This window comes from Salminus brasiliensis, chromosome 25, assembly GCF_030463535.1.
Source record: "Salminus brasiliensis chromosome 25, fSalBra1.hap2, whole genome shotgun sequence".
Classification (NCBI taxonomy): domain Eukaryota; kingdom Metazoa; phylum Chordata; class Actinopteri; order Characiformes; family Bryconidae; genus Salminus; species Salminus brasiliensis.
The window spans coordinates 7496377-7518154 of NC_132902.1; the positions used below are offsets into that span (position 1 = coordinate 7496377).

General features: G+C 38.4%; 1 protein-coding gene across 6 annotated transcripts in view; it reads left to right on the plus strand.

Annotated features, from left to right (window-relative positions):
* The window catches only part of ambra1a (autophagy/beclin-1 regulator 1a), a 93182-nt gene extending 76204 nt beyond the window's left edge, over positions 1–16978 (plus strand). For 5 of the 6 annotated variants that reach the window (XM_072671018.1, XM_072671022.1, XM_072671023.1 and 2 more), the window contains 2 exons: positions 10729–10848; positions 16179–16978. In XM_072671018.1, coding sequence (XP_072527119.1) covers positions 10729–10848; positions 16179–16807 — 749 coding nt within the window. In that variant the 3' untranslated portion in view covers positions 16808–16978. Of the gene's footprint in view, positions 1–312; positions 387–10728; positions 10849–16178 lie in introns of those variants that run through there. The other variant, XM_072671024.1, reaches the window with a different exon arrangement.
* Positions 16979–21778: the final 4800 nt, after the last annotated feature.

Genomic DNA, 21778 nt, shown 5'->3' on the forward strand with positions numbered 1-21778 from the left:
TTTATTAGTTAGTGTATTTTCTGCTTGCTTAAGAACAATCTATAACACTACAATGCACTCATTTTCAATACAGTTAAAAGTTATTGATAAACAGTTAGAACACTGGCTTCCTGAGTTCTCTGTGCTACTTTATGGATTTCTTAAATTCAATGAAAGTTATGTATGTATGTATGTGTACACAGATATATCAGAATATCATGGAATTATGTCTGCCCATTATATCAGCTCCACTTGCCATATATGAGCTCTTAGTAATTGCAGACTGTGGTCCATCTGTTTCTGTGCATACTTTCTTTGTCTTTCACCCTGCAGTGACACTGACATGGTGGGCAGAGAACAGATGAACTGCAGTTTGCAATTATAGACCTACAAAGAGCTCCTATATGGTAAGCGGAGCTGAGTTCATTCCAAACCAGTGGCAGTCATGTCATTCTAATATTCTCTATCTGTGACTTTATCAGTTGCTGAGTATGTTCTCTGGTGATACTTTGCCAAACATTCTTGCAGCCATCTTCAGCTCATGCTTGTTTCAGAGCCTTGTTCCCTTAAGTTTTCACTTCAGCAAATGGAACGCATGCTGAATTGAATATAAATCAGGTGACTGCCAAAAACCACCTGTGAAAAACGCCTATGTTGCCCTACATGCTGTAGAATGTAGTGCTGCTCAAACAGTTTAGAGATACTTACTGAAACCTAAGCAGATAAGATGTTCATATGCACCTTAGAATTCATTGTCTTACTGCCTTCAGCCATTAAATCATCAGTGAAGATAAGTGCACCTGTACCTGTGGCAGCGATGCCCAAGCCATGACACCTCACCACCATGTTTCACAGATAAGGTGGTATGCTTTGGATCGTGGGCAGCCCACACTTGCCATCACTCTGATACAGGTTAACCTTAGTCCCATCTGTCCAAAAAACCCTTTTCCAGATTTCTGCAGGTTCTTTAAAGTACTAATTGCTAACTGTGCAAACTCATATTTCTGTTCATGAAGTCTTATTTGAGAGTTTTCTTTGAGAGAGAATTTCATTTTCATATAACATGTTCTTTTCATGGACCTACAAATGGTTCTTTTGTGGTATCAGTCAAAAGAATCCTTTTGGCAGTTTTATTATCAAGTCTATAACAGACAAAGTGAGTTCTCCTGATTGTGTTATGATAATTGTGCCCCTGTTGATGTAATGATGTTCCAAAACGACTTCTCTGACTCCTTGTGGCTGTAAACAGAGTGATTCAGCTTTCTCACCCTGCCAAGGTGTTATCTGTTGTCAGGGAATGAAAAGACTAATTAGCTTGTTATTGCTCTGTTGTGTGTCTTTGCCTCAATACTATTGACTGTCACACTGTAAACACACCACAATGGATAGAGCTAATACAACAAACACCATCAGCTTCACTGGCTGTTCCACGTAAGAAATCACCAGCTTGTCTCTTCCTCCTCCAATACTCTCCACTCCCTTCCCAACCCCATTATTGATGGTATTTATTATGCGAAAAGGTCTCTGCGGTAATGTGACCTACTCGCTTCCTCTAAAATGCAGAGGAGATAGTAATCAACAGCCTTCACTTACACACTCATACACTTTCCCTGTTCAAAGCGTGGGTTTGTGTTCTTTGCATGGGTTCAGGTTTTCTGTGTGGGAAGCAGCAGTGAAGCTGTCAAACATGACTCTCTGATCTGGCTGACCTCACCTCACAGTGAATGTGATATTCAGTCTTTCTTTTTACTGATGATTTTAGTCATTTTGTCATTTTTAGGAATGTTATATTTAAGAATAGCCCTAGAGGGTAAATAATTGTTGTAATTATGCTGGCTCTTCTTCCAGACTTTGGCAAAGTGGCTACCCATCTCAATAATTTAACTGTACATACAGTTGTTTGAATTGATGATTTGAATTGAATTGATGACCTCTTGGACTTTACCATTGTACAGTGTGTTGGACAATCCAATAAGTGCCATTATGCAATCCGTTTTTTTGCTTTTTAACTTATTAACTGCTTTAGTCAATCATGATCTTTAACTAGAATTTAAGAGGCTTTGGCCTTGGTATGTTAAAGCAACATTATGCAGTATTTCTGCTTTACAATAACAGCTTCAAAATCATTTTGAAACGTGTCAGTACATCTGGTTCGTTCACTTTCAGTGATGGATCTATATCTGTCTGTCTTTCCAGAAATGTATGTGTAAATGTCCGTTTAGTTGTGGATCAAAGTGTGAATTACACTTCCGGACTGTATGTGGAGCCCAGGAGCAAGGGATAACCAATTCTCAAATAATCCAATACTCATCCCAAAAGAATTAGATGGAGCATCAGCATTCCAGAGAACACAGTTCCACTGCTTCATCGCCCAGTGCTGAGGGACTTTGTGTATTTATATTGGCAGTACTTCTCTACAGGGAGTAGACAAGCTGTGCATTCATTTTCTGTGTGGCTGCACCTTAAAGTAGCTGAATGCGTTCATTAGAAGGGGTGTCCACAAACATCTGGACATTATTCTGAGCCTGTATTGGTTCAGAAAGCCCCCCAAAAAAGAAACTTGCAACTCGAAGATGTTGGACACTCATTCAGAAATAAATCATTGAAAGCCTAATACTGCCTTGACATTCATGTCCATGATGAGTGTATGCAAACTTTGCTCATAACTGTATATCAGCAGCTAAAATGTTATTAGCTGGTAAATCTGGCTAATTTTGTAGGTTGGGGAGATAATTACAGATATTTTGCAACCTTTAGTTTCACTCAAGTATGCAGCAACTCCCCTCTTCTCTGCACCACGCCTGCAGCTCTGTGTTTCTCTATAAGGCCAGTGACTGCTGTTCTGTAACATTACACAACAGATAGCAAAGAAGGGTTCTAACAGTGCTGATATTTGTGATAACAGCATGGCCTTTTCATGCTAAAACTGTATCACTCCGCTGAAAAGACTGCCCTGAACCAATGTTCCAGGTCTGTTCACTCTGCGGTCATCTTTGCAAGAGATGTTTCAAAAGCATATTTTTAAATCACTGATAGAATCAGGCAAAACACTCATGAACACTTTGTGGCGTTTGGCTCAATAATGCAAAAAAAAATGTTTGCATTATATTTCCAACAGATTGTTGTTCTGGTTGTTCTGGCTACTGTGCTTGCGTACATCTCCACATTGAGGGGGTTTTCCCCACGAGCATGTCGACCCTCCACCCGTGGCATAACCAGCAACTGAGGGCTCTTTTATGCAGAAGGGTTGGGACTTAATCCGCATACAAAACTCCCATGTGTTTTTCAACCAGTGGCCGGTCTCCTCATTTTAATGTCAATGGGTGAACAAAAGGTGAGCCTTATAGGATCAGCAGTTATCTTGGACTCTGTACAGAGCTCAACAGTCACCTTAACGAACCCCCACTTAGTCGGTCCTGCTGTTTTGGAATTGTTATCATAAAATAGCGGTAACTAATTTATGGAACTACATTTTGAAGGAAGAAATTTACATTATTCAGTATAAAATTCAGGGCTTCTTTAATTTATTGTCACAAATAACATGATCTATGATTATCTGCAGCAACCAAATCACAGCCATGTTATTTGCAATAAAATACGTTGAGTGTTCTATTGCTTAAAAATCAAATCTGACAGAAAATGTTCTTTGGTCATGCACAAAATTTTAGATTAGATTTTACAGTGGAATATTTAGGCATTTAGGCACTCAGGCTTTTCAGATATAATTACAGAAGCCTATTTCAGATACATTAAAATAAAAGGGTTGTTTAGATATGTTTCATTGCTAATGTAGCTGTTTTACTAACGAAAGAACTAATTGAAATGACTGTATTGTGATATTCATATCTATTAATATTAGCTCCAATATAATTAAATAAAATAAATTATCGATTCAAACAAGATTCATTACCAAACTTGTCAGATCACTATTTTAAATCAGTTTCTTTTTCCAGTTGTTCACATTTTATAAGACAAACCTCAAAAAATATAGTAATGTGATATTGTGATACATATCTATTGGCATTTCATCCTAATTCAGCGTGCTTTTTTTCTCATGGTTATTACAGCAGCTTTCTGTATCTGTATTCTGTAGCCTGTCTCCATAGTTACCATGGCCATGGTTGTGGGCGTGTGTAGAGTGAGTGAGCAGGGCTGTAGTTTTGGAGGTCAGAGGTGAGTTGTGTGTGTGTGCTTGTGTGTTGGGCTAAAGGCAGAGAGCCTGGTGCTGGTCTAATACACTGCTCAGTGAGGTTCAGTATTTTCACTGCTGCAGGTGGCAGAGACTGGATGACTCAAACTGTTAGAGAAGAAAAGTTCACATCTGAGTCCTCTTGCTAGAATACACACACACACATACACACACTCACAGGCACATTCAGACACACACACACACACTCCTCCCTCCAGTCAGGTCTGTGGGAGTAGGTTAAGGACATTAGTGTTTCAAACTGCTGTCAGTGAAATGCAGCCCCGCATTAGCATGAACATTAGCATTAGCACTCTTATGTAATTATTATGATGCAGAGCTGCTAAATTCACACTGTTAACTTGCTGCATTGTAGCAGAACATTAAGATCCACTGAATATACAATACATTCATAGCCCCTTTCTTTCTCTCTCGCTCTCTCCCTCCTATCTTACTCTCTCGTGGGTTCTCTGTTGAATATGAAGATGCTATTAAAATAAAAAAAGCATTTCCCGAGGCCGTGTGTGTTTCTCTAAATCATGTTCATATCCCTGTTCAACGCATTTTGTAACGCCAAACCTCGCATTAGCATTCATGTGTGGATGTGAAGGGACAAGACAAAACTGGATTAAGCTGTGCATTAGTGGGCTATTGTGGCAACATTTGTGAGCGCTTTATGTTGTTTTGTGAGAGCTGCCCGATGTCTCTGATGTCGTGCCGCTCCCTGTCAGACAGCCAGAGTGTAGTGATCTGCTCTGTGCTCTCTGGTATTTGCTTGCCTGCTTGCTCGCCTCTACAACTTGCCTCTTGGGTCAGTACGGACTGGGCCGGTCCTTATCAGACATTACTTCATAATGCTGTAGACTTATTGGTGGTTAATGATAAAAATAAAAATGTGCTTAATTCCTGCACTTTAATTACTTTTTTTGTGTTTTAGGATAGGGCACAATGTCTGATAGTAGCAACTTCTGTTTCCCAACAAATTAGGAAATACTTTTAACTCCAGTGCTATTTCCCGGTACTATTACTCAACAGTTTGAAAACTTTTCAAATTTACAATCACAGAGCAAAATGTGTGTTCTGGAGCATTTTGGATAGTCTATTAATTGTAATATCTAAATGCATCTGCACTGTTTTGTGGCATCTAATGTAGTTGTACTGTTTAAAGAACATCCAGAAGCAATCAACATCTCAGTCCAGTATAGTATCATTTAATTGTGAGAAGAATCTAATTGTGGACTGAGGGATTCATCAGTAAGACTATATTTTTTTTTAGCCCTCAGCAGTCCAGTTTTGTTGAACTTGTGCTCACTGCAGCCTCAGCTTTCTGTTATTGACTGACAGAAGTGAAACCTGACGTAGTCTATGCTGTTTTAGCCCATCCGCCTTAAGGTTTGATGCGTTGTACGTCCTGAAATGCTTTTTGTTATACCACAATTATACAGAGTGGTTATCTGAGTTACTGTAGCCTTTCTGCCAGCTCCAACCAGTCGGCCTTTCTTCGTTGACCACACTTGTGTGCACATATTTGTAGGCATGGGTAGACTAAAAACACCATATCAGAAAATGCTCCCCGCAGAAGTATAGGTAGGACATTTAATATCCTACCTATAATATTAGCCTAAATAATAGCCTAAATCACTCTAGCAAAGTAAAGATGAGGTAATTGTGAAATTATTATATATTTTAATTTGATTTGTGTAAAGGAAGTTTAGGAAACAGTCATCAGTTTCAAAAAAGTGTATGTTCTTTAGTATTATATGCCGTATCCTGCTATATATAAAAAAACACTCTTACATGAATTATTCACCCAGTGTTTGATGTTTGAGCATTAGCTGAAACAATCATTTACATTAGAGTTCAGTTGCATTTAAAAATATAAAGTTTAATGCCAGGTGAGCATCTACAAGGCATCTATCCAAGTAAAGTGATACCAGTGTTTTTATTACTGCAACACTGCATAATAATGTTTGCATCTCGTGTGCTTGGGTTAAACATTTTAAATGGCTAAGGAGCTGGAACAACACACTCCTCCATGCAGAATATCTCCAGATGCCTCAGGATTTGATACTTGCTTGTGGGCTGTCCTCTACAGCTCAACAGCTTTTTGCTGGTGTATAGGTCAGGGATTTGCCTTTTCAGAAGCTTGACTTTGTGTCTGTGAGCCATTTATGTGTGGATATGCAAAAAGGCATGGGTTTATTGTCCTACTGGAAGATCCAGTGACCCAGTTTAAGTTTCCCTGTAGAAGAATTGGGATTTTCCTCTAAAAGCATCTGGAACTTGAAAGTCTTGTCCTTATAAGGACCTTGAACAGCAAAAGAACATGGTAACATTGCATGTTTGCCATACGTTACTGCTTGGAAGGTTAACCAGCTATTCTTTTGTGAAATGCTACTTGACATTTAGCGAACTCATGAGTTTGGTATACCATTTTTTCTGGCATGTATTTAAAATAACTTTTTATAGATTCATAATAAATGAATCAGCATCTTTTGTGTTTTTATTTGATCAATATGTTCTCTACTTGTCCTATTGATGATAGATGAAAAAAAAATACCTGCTACCACCTAATATTGTGTAGGTACTGCCAAAACAGCTCTGACCCGAAAAGGCATAACTTCTAAAGGCATCCTGTGGTATCCAAAACTAAGATGTTAACAGCAGATCTTTTCATTCCTGAGATGAGTTTTGGCTGCCCAGGACTCTCTCGCCTTCTTCCTTAGAGCTCTTTTGGTAGGTACTGATCACTGCATCCAAGAAACATAAAACCTGCCTGATGTTTTGGACTATGCTCTGACACAGTCTTCTAGCCATCACATTTCTCTTAGGGGCAGTGGTGGCTCAGCGGTTAGAGCACCGGGTTATCGATAACAGGGTTGTGGGTTCGATTCCCGGGCTTGGCAAGCTGCCGCTGTTGGGCCCTTGAGCAAGGCCCTTTACCCTCTCTGCTCCCCGGGCGCTGGAGTTGGCTGCCCACCGCTCTGGGTGTGTGTGTGTACTCACTGCCCCTAGCTCACTAGTGTGTGTGTGAGTGTGTGTTCACTACCACAGATGGGTTAAATGCGGAGGACCCATTTCGCTGTACAGTGCGCACTTTACCTTTACCTTCTTATCCAGAGTGACTTAGAATTGAGTCATTGTACACAGGTAGACAAAAGTAGCGTTAGAACTTTAATAATTGACTTTTCACTTACTGCCTAATATGTATATCACACTTCTTGACTGGTGCCATCATGGGAGCGGATTCCATAGAATAAGCAAAAATACGTGTTGAAAAAACTTCAAGATGAGTAATAATTAATGTGGATCTTAACTTCTCCCGCCCTCTTGCTCCATCTCCCTCACTCTCTGTGTGTGTATTTGGGTGTGTGGGTGTGCATGCTCGCGCTTGTGCTTATTTACCGGTAGATAAGAGCAGTAATACAGAGTTTGTTCCCTTGCAATTGAAACAGTCCATCTGATCTGACATTTCCTGATTGAGTCGTTATGTGAACACGAGGACCATTTATTGTTCCATGTCATTGTAGAACCCCCATCCTTCCTCTAAACAGTCTCTCGGTGGCAGAACAGTATTGATAAGAAATTGTTGTTTACGGGAGTAAAAAAGAAATACTGTGTGCATTGGGGTAAAATCTCATCTGGTCACACTGGGGATGCATTTTAATGACAAACAGAATCTGAACAGCGTAAATCCAGATACTATCCAGATACAAAATGCATGGTAAACAGGCCCAGAGAGACCTTTGTTTGGTTTGTAAAATATTTATATTGGATAGTATTATAGAAATATGAGTACACACTGGGTTAGGAGTTCAGAATGAATACATGCCAGCCTATGAGGTTAGAAGTTAATGAGGTGGATAATGATCTATGTTAATTTGACAGAGCATCCGTGGGGTCTTATAGAAGACAGGTTATCATCACAGCATGAGTGAACTGCAAATACAGGTGGACTACACTTTATTACTGAATGAATTATTTTAAAATAAAAAAGACAAAATCAAGACAAGCCCTGAAAAACTGAAACCATCAAACCTCAGTATGCAAAGATGTACATTTTACGAGCACCCAAAGTTCTGTGTTTTTATTGATGATGTAACTAAAGATTAAAATCTATTGTAATCTAAAGTGACTTTAGAACTGTGCTTAGAAACATATTGCATGCCCGTGTACTTCACTATGCTTTAGCTAGTGATGGTATTTTTGCTTGGTATGTTGTTAAACATTAAACACTAGACATATTGACAAAGCAACTAAAGAGTTCAAGGGGAAAAAGTAGAAGGTCTTGGATTTTCTTAGTCAGTTTTGAAACGTATGTCTAATTAAATGTGCATTTTATATGCAGGAAAAACAGACCACAGCTCAACACAAACAAGAACTGAAAGGCTTGACAGAGATAAAAGCATCATGGGAAACCATTGATGTTAGTGGGCTGCAGGCTCAGTGCAGTAGATGTGCATAGGCAGTGAATTTCTCTTCATCATTATGCTCACCTAAACATAAAAAAAGCCATTATTCCAAAGCATTAAAACATACCTGATTCGAAATGCCAGAAATTGAAAAGTGTCTTTATTTAATTCTCCATAATTGGTTTTAATACACAGCTAAAAGCTTCTTTACTGCTCTGGTAATTTGACTCGTAAAACGTGTTATTAGGTACCGACAAATTAAAATGCATGTTTAAACTGTTTTCGGCACTTGGGGGTTTGAGGTGTGAGAGAGAAATCTGTGAGTGTGTGTGTTTTCTTTTGTGCCCTGCTCTGTTTGTCAGGTTGTATTTAAGAAAGTGGCTAATGAGGGTCAGTGGGCAGCTACCACACGCATTAATACAAGACCTGCATATATTAATGCAACACCTGCATTAACACCTGCATACAAAAACCACACACACTTCTGGGGGATCTGCTCACAGATAGCTAGACAGAGCTGCTTCCATGGAAGATATTTTCTGTATCTGAATGCAGTCTGATCTTTTGCCTTACTAAATGTTTATTCTGTTTTATAGAAAAACTTTCTGTTTAGGCTTTCTGTTCTGAAGCAGAGGCGTGCATAGTAAGAATTTAAACAAGTATTGATCAAACTGCAAATCAAGCCCTGAACGCTACCTGAATTTAGATCTTATATTCATTGAACCTTTTTTGTTTGTTTATTTTCTGTCAGCTTGCACGTTGACATTATGAAGCACATTCAGTATGTAAGGGATAAGAAAACTGGCAAATTAAGTGTTAGAATCATGTAACTAAGAGCAACAATACAAACACTGTATTACTGATAAAAATTAGCATATAAAAGACGGGGGTTTATAAAGGAGGACTTACACAAGGTATGGACAGGTATAATGGTTTCCAACTTCTAAATAAATCTGCCCAGTTCATTTTTTTTTATTACTGAGCTTAATTGTAAAAACACAATCGTTGATGTTGTAGCATTTAATTTTATTTTTAATTCACACACTTTATTTATGAATATTTACAAGACAAAGTCCCTAAAATTCATTATTGGCTAGATGATAGATGCATTCTCCTACTGGTCATCAATCCAGTTTGCGTCTCCAGGTCTTATGATCAAAGATGCTGATCTAGCAGTGAAATGTGCTTCCTTTAGCATATGTAGTATAAACAAGCACAGAGCCTGCTGGACCTGGAGAGAGGTGATTTATGATTAGGTCATTTATATGTAAATATTCATAAAAGTTTCCTTTACAGCTACTTCACTGAAAGGTCTACAAATTTTATACACTTTGATTTGAAGGTTGTTTTTCATTTTAAATAGAATACTAAAAGTTGGCATATCTGGATTAAAGAACAGAGAACATAGCAAATTGTGGGTGCAAGCATAACACTGTTTTTATGTTGTTTTTGTGTCTTAATTATTTTTTTTATTAATTTATTAATTAGAGTCTTTACATTACTTATAATATGATTAAGCAACACTGCATTAGTGAAGCGCAGGTCTCCGCATTATACATTTTGGTGGGGTCATTTGTAATGAATGGTAGTTGTGGTAGTATAATCTGGCAAATCAGTGCAAACATAGTTCATTTTAGGGGAGTTCTTGAATCAGTAAATCTTCTTTAAATCAAACTAACATTCCTAACCAAAATACTTAAGAATGTGTAATTAAAAATGAATGTGATAAAACTAATGAATGTGTCAAACATATTATAATAAAATGTATTTTGACAGCAGAGTATAACAGCAAATACCAGTCTGATTAAATGTGGTTAATTCTGTAGTTAGAAACTGGCTAATGAAATTGACAGTTTTTGAATGTATATGTGGAAATGTGGGGTCTCACTGTTTAATAGGCTTGGTAACATTGCGTTACATGTAACTGCCCCATGTGGAGGCTGTACTTTAAATTAGTTAGCTAAACTGGAATTCCTTGTTTAATTCACTTCATTTATTTGTTTATTTGTTAGTTTTTTTATTTTTATTCTTAAAATGAATTGTGAATTGTTTTTTTATGTATTTGTTTTCTGTTTTCTCTTATCCCATTTAATTAGCTTTTCTCCTTGCTGTATTTGAATGTAGTAAAAATGCATACTTTTAAATCTACAGACATTGAGGATCTGGACCTTCCTGGTGACTCACCTTCAGAGGTCGTTCCTGAGACTCCACCTCATAGCCAACCTCAGGAGGATGAGCCAGACCCAACTGCAGAGCCTAATGCCAGGACAGGTACCTTATTAATGAGTGGGCACATACAAATACACTAATATACTTAGATTACAGAGCCTGTAAAGGTTGGTGGCATGATTATATTGACCAAGTAATTTATTCTGAAGTTAGCCATAATTATTTACATCTTTAAAATAAGATGTACAAGAGGGAGTGTATAAGCTAATCAGATAATACACTGATTACACACTTATAATACACTGATTACACAAGTAGGAAGCTGTTTTAATTATTGTTTTTATTCTTAGTATTTAAGTTGCCAGTGTTCACTTCCGAATTTCTGCAGATCAAAACGACAATGCAGCAGTGTAGATATATAGTTTACCTCCACATTTTATTACATTGCACACTTGTTCTACAATTGATTGAGTTACTTTTTTGGACTTAAAAACGTCCATAAGGTCACATCTGGGGGAAACTGGGCACCATCGATGAATGTCCTTGAATGGGTCAGCCAGAGCCCAGAAGGTGTGTGCAGACTTTCTGGCTTGACTGTGATGGTGGTACTGGTGCAAGAGGTGTGTAGTGAAGTGGCTAGGTAGTCATCTATGGTTTTGAATCTGATGTGGGGAGCTACAGGAAGCCAGTGAAGGGAACAGAAGCAGAGTAGTGGAGTACGTAGCTAGTGCGTAGGAACATTGAAGACAAGACAGTTGCAACGGCCAGATGGTACACATAGGAAAGAATGTCAGGAGTCAACACTAAGTTAGGCTATATTTTTACATACATGCATCTCTTTGTATGTATTATCAGTGTGTATATGTTTGTTCATGTAAGCATGTGCAGCTGGCTGAATAAGGCTGCTTGGATTTGCTGTGCTGTAAGTTTGATTACTACTGTAATACATGCTATTCTGGAATCTTATTTCATTGCAATCAGAATGACTCACAGACTTCAAATAAATCCTTAAAAACCAGAGCTGGGCAGCAATCTGCGGCTTCAATTCAGGCCAGGGATGGCAAATTATAGGCGTCAGGTCAGGTGTACTGAATTATTCAGTCAGTACGTTCATTGGACATGTGAGGTTACTTCATCCCCCCAGACTGGTAAAGTAGAGCTAGACAGCTACTTTACATTGCATCCAATGCTGACAAACTTGTACAAATGCACACACACAGCTTGTCCATTCCCTGAAGAGAATCATTACCAACAAGACACCATGACAACAAATGTATATGCTCTGAAACACATCTGGTTTCTGACCAAACTTGCAGTTCACTGGAACTACACACTTTAGTAGTAGCACTTTCTAACACTTTGAATGTAATCAGAATACAGTGGTTAACAAAGCCAAAAAACGCTGTTAGCAAAAGAACCGAAAGTATATTATATCCATGCACCAAGGAAGATGGTGTGGGATGCAAGACGGGAGGCAGCTGAAAGTCTGTCATGTTTGGGCTCAGATACCATAGCGCCTTCCTTGTATGATGGATAACACATACATATTGGCATTAGATTAGAGCTGCACTCAGTGATCAGGGTGTCATGGTATATGGCAGCCTGATTAGTTAGTAGGTTGTTCTCTGTCTATTGTGTTGCCACTGCTCCTAGGGTCCTTGTCCATGATCCAAGGGTTCTTCTATGCTTTCTAAAGCCTTATTAAACATTAAAGGGAAGGGCTGCTGTCTTTGTCAGGGAAGTATGTGCCAAGTTTTAGTTCAGTGGTGCCTGTTCTATGTAGCTGTTTGTTCATCTTTTGGCAATGGTGCCGGTAATACTAGATCTGAACATAAAATCACTAAATATAAAGTGCTGCCTACTACAGCAACAGTGACTGATTCATATCTTTGCATAACCAGTACAGATAACACTGCAAACACGCACAGCACTGACTAGTGGTAGAGAATGCATGAAGATAACATAAATCATATTTACTAATAATAAAACACTGGATTTTAAAAGAGACTCTAGTTCTGATGCAAGCATTTGAAATCCTTCAACTCCTCTATCTCTCTCTCTCTCTCTCTCTCTCTCTCTCTCTCTCTCACTCTCCCGCTCACACACACAAATGCACACTTTGTCCAAACCAGCAGACAGTCAAACACCCTTTCAAAAAGATCAAACATGTAGAGGCTGTTAATTAGAAATACTTAATTGTTGTCTTTCCTCGTCTAAGATTAAAGCCATTCAGCATGTGTTCACATAAGGGAAAACACACTGTGCAGTCACTGAGCCCCCATACTGTCCATCAAACTCTGCTACGGTGCTAATCAATACACACACACGTTCCTCACACCACAGGCCGCTCTGTCTTCAGCTCAGAGCAAATTGACTCACAACACCCCTTCCATCATTGTGTGTTCAGAGGGGCACACATTGGAAGCTAAAGTTTTCTGAGAAAGCCTCCATATTGTACAGTATTGAAATCTGTCAATCAGACTGATCCTTCATGGGCCTTAACAGAGAAGAATCACAATGACAGAAAGGATAGAGTATGTTTGGTTGGAGTGTGCAGGGGTAATCGAACACAGATACCAGTATCCAAATGCTGATATCATTGTTTGGGTACACTCCCAAATAAAGGTGCCCAAAAGGAGTCAGTGGCGCAATGACAGAGTAAATACCTTTGGTTCTTTTTTTTTTATTTGAGTTTAAGATTCTTTTGGACACCAAACGTGGTTCTTCTGTGGCGCCACTCCAAAGAATCCTTTTGAAGTGTGGGCCTATAAGTGAACTACTGTATTCATCACTTTACATGACAAGAAATCAGGGATTTAAGAGATGCATTAATTGACTGAAATTAAGTTATGTGTTGACATTCAATAGCATTTAGTTGCTCTACAGTTAGTGTGTATGTGTGTTTTCACTGCACGGATGTTTTAAAGTCGAGGCCAAATTTACAGAAAGTTGGCAAAATTGCTTTGCAAGTTAATGTAGTCCACAACAAAAACCTAGAACCTAGAAGCTGTTGTTCAGTTCAAAATATATTCAGTGTAGAGATCGCACTGTTAATATGGATGTCATGTAACATCCCTGTAATCTTAATTCACCACCACATCATTCTCACACCAGCATATTAGCCACTGTAAACAGACATTATTGTGGCCCAGTTTGCATGATGAGTTTGCCCAAAACAAGTTGTTTCCGAATTGTTCTGTACTGCCTTTTCAATTTTAAAATATAAAACTTGCTTTACTGTTTACTTATTCTGTAAATCTGCTTTGTGACAACAGCATTTGTAATTTACAAATTGATTTAATTTGATTTAAAAGAAATAAAATCCTGGTCCTATAATTCTACTATCCTGCAGAGTTTATCTCCAACCCTCATCTTGCACAGCTGATCCAGGTAATCAAGACCTTCATGGGGCTTCTGGATATTAGAGCCAGGAGTGGGATCTGATCTCTCTCTAGTGTGGTAGATCTCCAGGATCAGGAATGAGGACTTCTATGACACCACCCTGAGTGTTCTTTTGGCACACATTTTTCTATGTATTATGAGTAAAAATTGCCAATAAGAAATGTTATGTATTGACATTCAGTTACTTACCAGTATTACAGTTCACACCTTTGAAATACAATGCTATTATATTTCTGAGCCAAGTATGCTGCTGACTGGAAGAAAGTTTATTTCTAAACTGACCTGTAGGATTTTTGCCAACATCGTCTACAGCTTTTTAAACCTGTGCAGTGTGACAAAACAGTTGTGGGTGAAGCATGCATTGATCAGTTGTAGTGGGGAACTTTTTAATTATATGCTGATACTATGGCTATGGTCCATTTCACCAAATTTGCTTTTCACCAAACAACCTTTATGGATATCAAAATGAATCAGAATATACATCCCTAGAGTTGTATGGTTGTAAGGTTGTATGTATGTGCATCTCGAAGTGTATTAATGGAAGATTTTGCACTTTGGTAGCACAAAGTGACTGTTGCTCTCAGTGCGTCATGCTCCTCAGCGCTGAAATGTTGATGGACATATGTGTGCATGCTGGGTCAGCAAGGAGCATGAGAGTGACTGCAAACATTAAAATCAGCTATTTATGAATTTGCATTGGGGGAAAAGTAGGCAAAAGGCAGTTTCTCTTTTTTTTCTCTGTTTTTGACTCATGTAATTACACTCATGTAATTAGTGTGATTTGATGGTTTAATGTTTTGCATCTGCAGGCTGGGCTGAAAATTACTGCTTATCTCACAAGAGTCAAATCCAGTTGATTCTCTTACAGAATTCATCATCTGCAAATGATTTTGCTAGGGGTTCAGCAATTTGGTACTCCGACCTTCAGTACTAGAAAAAAATCCCCCAAATTCAATACATCACAGTTCAGTACATTAGCTGCTCATTAAGCTGTAAAAATTCTGAACTTGTATATGTTCAATAAAGTAAATATTTGAAGCCAGTTTAATGGACCACAGTGATGAGCCTAGACATCATTCCCAAAGGTGATTCACAACCCTAGTGTAGAGTAAAACATTATTGATACAAGAAACAATTGGAAAGAATTCATTAAAAAAAGAGAGTGGGCCACAAACTAACCTAGGTTAAGATTTAACATGGATTTTTAAACAATTTAAGGAAGTGCATTTGGTCATCAGCCCATATTCTCATAGCAAGTTCATCTATGAATTTTGACCATATTCACACACACATTTCTTGGTTCACTCTAAAGACATGGATTTGATGTGTTTTGTATGGTAACGGTAAAGTCCAGCAGAGAAGTAATCACCCTCTTTGTGGATGTAAAGGCTAAGCACTCCCAAATAAATATATTGACAGAAGTCTATATTTCCCATTTCAATTCAAAAGATTTTTGTGTATTCACAGATTCATTTGAACATAAAAAATATCATAAAATAAACATCATAAAAATAAGCATAAACATATAAACATCATGTAAATAATATATCAGTTTTATATTGATATTTGTGTTTCTACCTAATATACATTTACCATGTTTGGCACAGCCTCTTTTCACTAATTGTATTTCAGACTCTTTAGCAATGCTTACAACTAACCCTTCCATTTGTTACAGTTTACCCAGCCTATTGAATGCATTTCAATTTTTTAAATAAAGTTTACATTTTATTTTTAAACAGAAACTTACTGAGTCTGGCTTATTATTATTATTATTGTTGTTGTTGTTGTTGTTATTATATTATTAATATTATTGTTATTAAGTTATTTAGCAGAAACCAAAATGTGTTGTCCTGCAAACTCTATGTAATTCAGTATTTTAGGTGCTGATGATTTTTACAGTATACCATATAATGTATAATATAAAGGGTAATCGTCAAGTACCTTATCTCGTCATGCCACTCACCCCTAAGTGTCACTATTCTTAGCTATCTATTTCTTTCTCTTCCCTCTTCCCCTCCCTTTATGTTTAGGGGATGGACAGGAGGAGTTTGTGATGGGAGAGGACGCTCTGTCTCGGATCCGGAGGCTGATTGCAGAAGGGGGCATGACAGCAGTGGTCCAGAGAGAGCAGAGCACCACAATGGCCTCTATGGGCAGTTTTGGCAATGACATCATCGTCAGCCACCGCATTCACCGCGGCTCACAGACTGGGGCGGAGTCTCAGGCCAGCAGTCGTTTAACCTCCTCCCCGGGACCCTCCTTCTCCATTCCTTCCATTGGTTCCAGCAGCACTCTTTCTCTGCCCCAGGCAGCATGTTCATCTTCACATACTCACACCCAGCAGCTGCACCTCCACACACAGAGCACCACAGCACCCTCTACCGCACAGGGCGGAACTGTACAAACTTACATGGAGCAGGACACGCCCCTTCCAGACACGGCTCACAGTCCTTTTCTCTCTCAACAGCTGTCTCCTCTTTTCCCCTTCTCCCACGTTCCCATGGAAACGGATGATGTGTTAGCAGAAGGGGGGCTTGGAGACATCAGGACGCATTCTCCTTCCTTGCACCCCACTTCATCTTCCTCACCTGTCAATGACGACAACAACAACAACTACAGTGGCAGCCGTGGTTGCCATGGCAGTGCATATAGCCGATAGACCTTGATGGACAATGAGACCAGGGTGAAGAGGTGGAAAGGATTTCCCAGAGGAAAAGAAATGAGAAGGAGGGGAGTTAAGAGCATACAGTCTTAAAATCATGTGTGAACTGTGGTTCTAGGAGTGTAACAATATGATACAAATAAAATGAAAGAATTGGGTTCGATACAATGTGGTAGTGACTCGATATGTTTTTAGAGACAGCTAAAATAAGCAGTGCCTGAATATGTGCCTTGTGTTCATAAGTGAATATTAATATCATAATGTTTGCCCCGTGTGTGCAAAGAGAATAATGATTGCACATATTCTCCGATTTGAGATGGTTTTAAATTCTGAAGACTTCTTCAGTAGGACTTTCACTGCTGTCTGCACATCCCCCTAAATGCACCCACCTTTAGGATTTATGATTAATTTATTAAAAGCACAATTATTTAAGCGTGTGGGCGTGAATACACTCCCTGACCCTTCGCTTTTCAGATAGGCTGCTCAAAATGCCTATTTTTTTGATTGCCAGTGATTTCCTTGAACAATAATAAAAGAAAGAGAATTGGAACAGATTGAGGGGTGATGGTTTAAAATGTAAGTACATTGTTTCATTTTTTTTTTAAACATTTAGAAATTGTTATATCCTTAAAGCTTCTGTACCAATAAACCGATTTTCATAGAAACCAAACATTAAAGCCAAAAACCATTTAGGAACCTTTATTATTAAGAGTGTTTTTTTTTTCTGTTGCTTGGTACAACTTTTGCTACTTCAGTCTTGTTCTGGTATGTGTGTTTCAGAGACACATATGGTATAACACATAAAATATACAGTTCTCCTAAACAACACAGGGTGGCCTTTCTTTATGACATCATTCCTGTAGTATTCACATTATACACACACTTGCATGCGCACACTATTTCTGATTGTTATTGTTTTTACTGTAAACACGAAATGTTGAAGTGCTCTGAACAGTAAATTAAAAAAAAACATTGAGAACTGAGAAACATTCAACTTCTCTTTACTGAATGCCGGCGTTCATAATGCCACCTAATAACCATGTAAGCCTTTCGGAACAACTAAAATGAACCTATAGAAACGTATATGTATTAAGGTAACTGTATATGAATATTAAAAAAAACAGCCTGATCTGCTGAATCTGGATTTCTGCTGATGCACACAGATGATAGGGTCGGAATTTGAGGAACAACAGCATGAATCCATGGCCCCAACCTGCCTTAACTTTACAGTCCAGGTCAGTGCCTTCATGCCTACAATTCATGCCCTTCTAATGGCAACATCCAACATTGACTGGAAAGGCACTGGATCTGATTCCAACTGAACACCTTTGGCATGCAAATCTTAAATGAAATATTTGCAGCATGAAATTGTCAGTATCAGTTATGTCAAAAAAACAGATCAAAGTAGGCTTTATACTAATGAATGCTTGTTAGAACAAGCCTTTATAATGATAAATGATACCGTAGGTTTATTTCAATTATTTTGTTTTTTTTATCTTTTATACAGTTGTGTTAAAATAATACAGTTATTTTATAATAATAAATAAATAAATAATAATACTAATAATAAAACATTAGTAAAGCAGAAAATCTTTATAGTAGTTTTTTATTTCCATGCATTGGGAACATTGCATACTGTTTTCCAAATCAAACCATGAAGAAATGTATATCATTTTTAACTACTTTACAGAAAATAACAAAAAATGAAAATTGGGCTGTTCAAAAAAATAGCAGTGTCTGCATTTGTCTTTACAAACTCTTTTTTTTTTATCACTAACTAATATTTAGTTGAATAACCACAGTTTTTTAGAACTGCTTCAGTCAACCAACTTCTGGCACCTGTCAACTGGTATTCCAGCCCAGAATGCTTTGAATACATCCCACAATTCATTTGCATTTCTTGGTTTTGCTTCAGAAACGGCAACTTTGATGTCACCCCACAAGTTTTCTATCAGATTAAGGTCCGGGGATTAGGCTGGCTACTTCATAACCTCAATTTTGTTGGACTGGAACCAAGATTTTGCTCGTTTACTGGTGTGTTTAGGGTTTTAATGTCTTTAATGCTAATGTCCTTAATGTTAATGTCTTGTTGAAACACCCATTTCAAGGGCATTTCCTCTTCAACGTAAGGCAACATGACCTGTTCAAGTATTCTTATATATGCAAACTGGTCCATGATCCCTGGTATACGGTAAATAGGCCCAGCACCATAGTAAGAGAAACATGCCCATATCATGATGCTTGCACCACCATGCTTCGTCTTTAGAGTGTACTGCAGTTTGGGGGTTGTCTGACAAACTGTCTGCGGCCCTTGGACCCAAAATGAACAATTGTACTTTCATCAGTCCACAATATGTTTCTCCATTTCTCTTTAGGCCAGCGGAGGTGTTCTTTGGTAAATTGCATCCTCCTCAGTACATGTCTTTTTTGAACAGTGGGACTTTGCGGGGACTTCTTGCTAATAGATTAGCTTCACACAGGCGTCTTCTAACTGTCACAGTACTCACAGGTAACTTGGCTATCTTTGATCATCCTGGAGCTGATCATTGGTTGAGCCTTTGCCATTCTGGCTATTCTTCTTTTTGGCTGAACAGCCTATTATTGTCTGCACTTCTTTATAAGTTTTACCCTCTCCAATCAACTTTTTAATCAAAGTTCACTGTTCTTCTGAACAATGTCTCGAATGACCCATATTTCTCAGGCTTTCAAGAAGAAATGCATGTACAGCATGTGCTGGCTTCACCCTTAAATAAGGGCCGACTGATTCACACCTGTTTCCTCACAGAATGATTGACCTCACTAATTGAACTCCACGCTGCTATCATTTTGAACACACCCCTTTCAATTAATTATTCAAATACACAGACTCAAGAGCATGCATATCATGAATGCTGAGTATGTTGGTTTTCTAAGAATCTACTGCATCAACTGGTACATTGTTTGTCATGTGGTAATATAATTTATACCGAAACAGTGATTATCTGGTTAGTCATATTAGCTATCTTTGAACACTACTGTATGAATCAATAGGAAGTGGCTTAAAGAGAGTGAATACGGGAACACCACTTCACATAAATGTAGGAGCTTTGGCAGAGTGTGTAGCCATGGATTAAAAAATTCTGTAACATAGCCTAATGTTTTACCCGTTGCTTATGTCCCTGATGATTGGGGGGACTGTTATGACTGAGGGGTCACAGTCTGATGATGGTGTTTTAGTAACATGGTGACTGACACAGTGGAACTATTTTACCTTGCGAAATGTTGATAAGCGTAGTTTCTTGTCTTCTTTATCTTAAACACAAACAATAAATGGCAATATTAGAACTGTGGTATAATCTCAAAAATACACTTAAGGGTTCATGCTAGAATGTGAGATGTTGGCATTAGTGTACTCTACCCCAGATGTCCCACATAGCACAAACCTTGAGCGTATTATTGCTTAATTTGAGTGGTGTTGGTTATTAATGTGCTTTGAGATGTTTTTCTACATCACTTCCTTAGAGTTGTATGATACTACTTTGATTGGCATGAGGCCATTTGAAAAGCAGAGTCACATCCCTTATCCTGCTTCATTTTACCAGGAAAGTGTCAGCGTGACTCCGTTCCCCTGTGAGAGCAGAACAAAGATGACATCTGTTGAAAGCCTCAAAAAATGGCATCTCTTCAAAGCCTGAGAAACTGCCACTCGTTCATGCCTTCAGCTCAGAATAAATAAATATGTGCTCCGACACTGAAGACTTAGGGCCAGGCACTGAGACAAGACCCCTCTCATGCAACTGTCACAGCTGTGTGGCGTAAACATGCTGTGATTCGATAGAATATCTCCATTTCTAACTGTCTCTATGAGACCAGGTTTGGTATAAGGTGTCTGAGCCCGTTCCAGCTGCACTGGGAGATACCGACCTCTGAATGTTGTCATTTTTGCAGTTCACCATCAGCATTCAGACTGGCAGACAGAGCCCTGTTTTTTTTCTTTCTTTTTTTTCCATGGCATGAAATGAATGCCACTATCAGAAAATGCACCTTTCACACTTTTGTGACTGACCACCGATTTTGTACTTCTTTGTTTTTCCCTCCATTTTCACTGACGTTTGGCTTACAAAAATGGAAATATATGCTAAACACAAACTGTTTATTTGACATCATAAGACTGGTAACCTCGCAGAATGTTCCACACAAACCAGCAGGCTTTGTGAAATGTCAAGCAGCTTTAGAAGTAGCAGCACATCCATTCAGCACAGTCTCAGTCTGGTCCAGTCAAAAATACTCAGCAAGCAAAATCTAACTGATAAATAATGCTTACTTAACCAGCATGACAAAAAAATAGCAAGCAAGCTTACCTTTCTGTGTCTGCTGACCTGTTAATTATCTGTCTATCGTAGCCTGTTCATCTGTCATTGCGCCACTTGGTTAGTTTCTATGTCTATCCATCCAACCAGTTATCATTCAGAAAATTTGACCCTTTCTACAGATTCACTCCTTTTTCCCCTTTTGAGTTTTACAACAGTGGTAGTAATTAGTATATTAGCACCAGGCCCAGACAGTCTCCAGACAATCTGATTAGTGGTTTTTAGACCGTGTTTGATCTCTGTCCTGCTTTTTTTTTTTCCAAATTTTGGTGTCCATTTAATAGAACACTCAGTTTTAGCATCATACACAATTTTTATATTTTACACTGTGTCCACTGGGATTTTAAGGTTTGACAGTTCATTTGGTCTCATTTGAAAAACATTCCTATTTTGGGGCAAAACTGGTCTGGCAATAGCCAGCTGTGGCTGTTCTGGCACTGTTAAATGAACTGGCCCATGAATCTGATTTGCTGTGCTGTTCTAATAATATATTAATGTCTCATTTTTGGTTTGTCAGAGCAGAGAGGGGGCTTTGTGGATCCATAGCAATATTTGTATTTCAACTACATTAGTGATATTCACAGTGAAAATGTCCCAGTAAAGTGTACCACACAGTGTG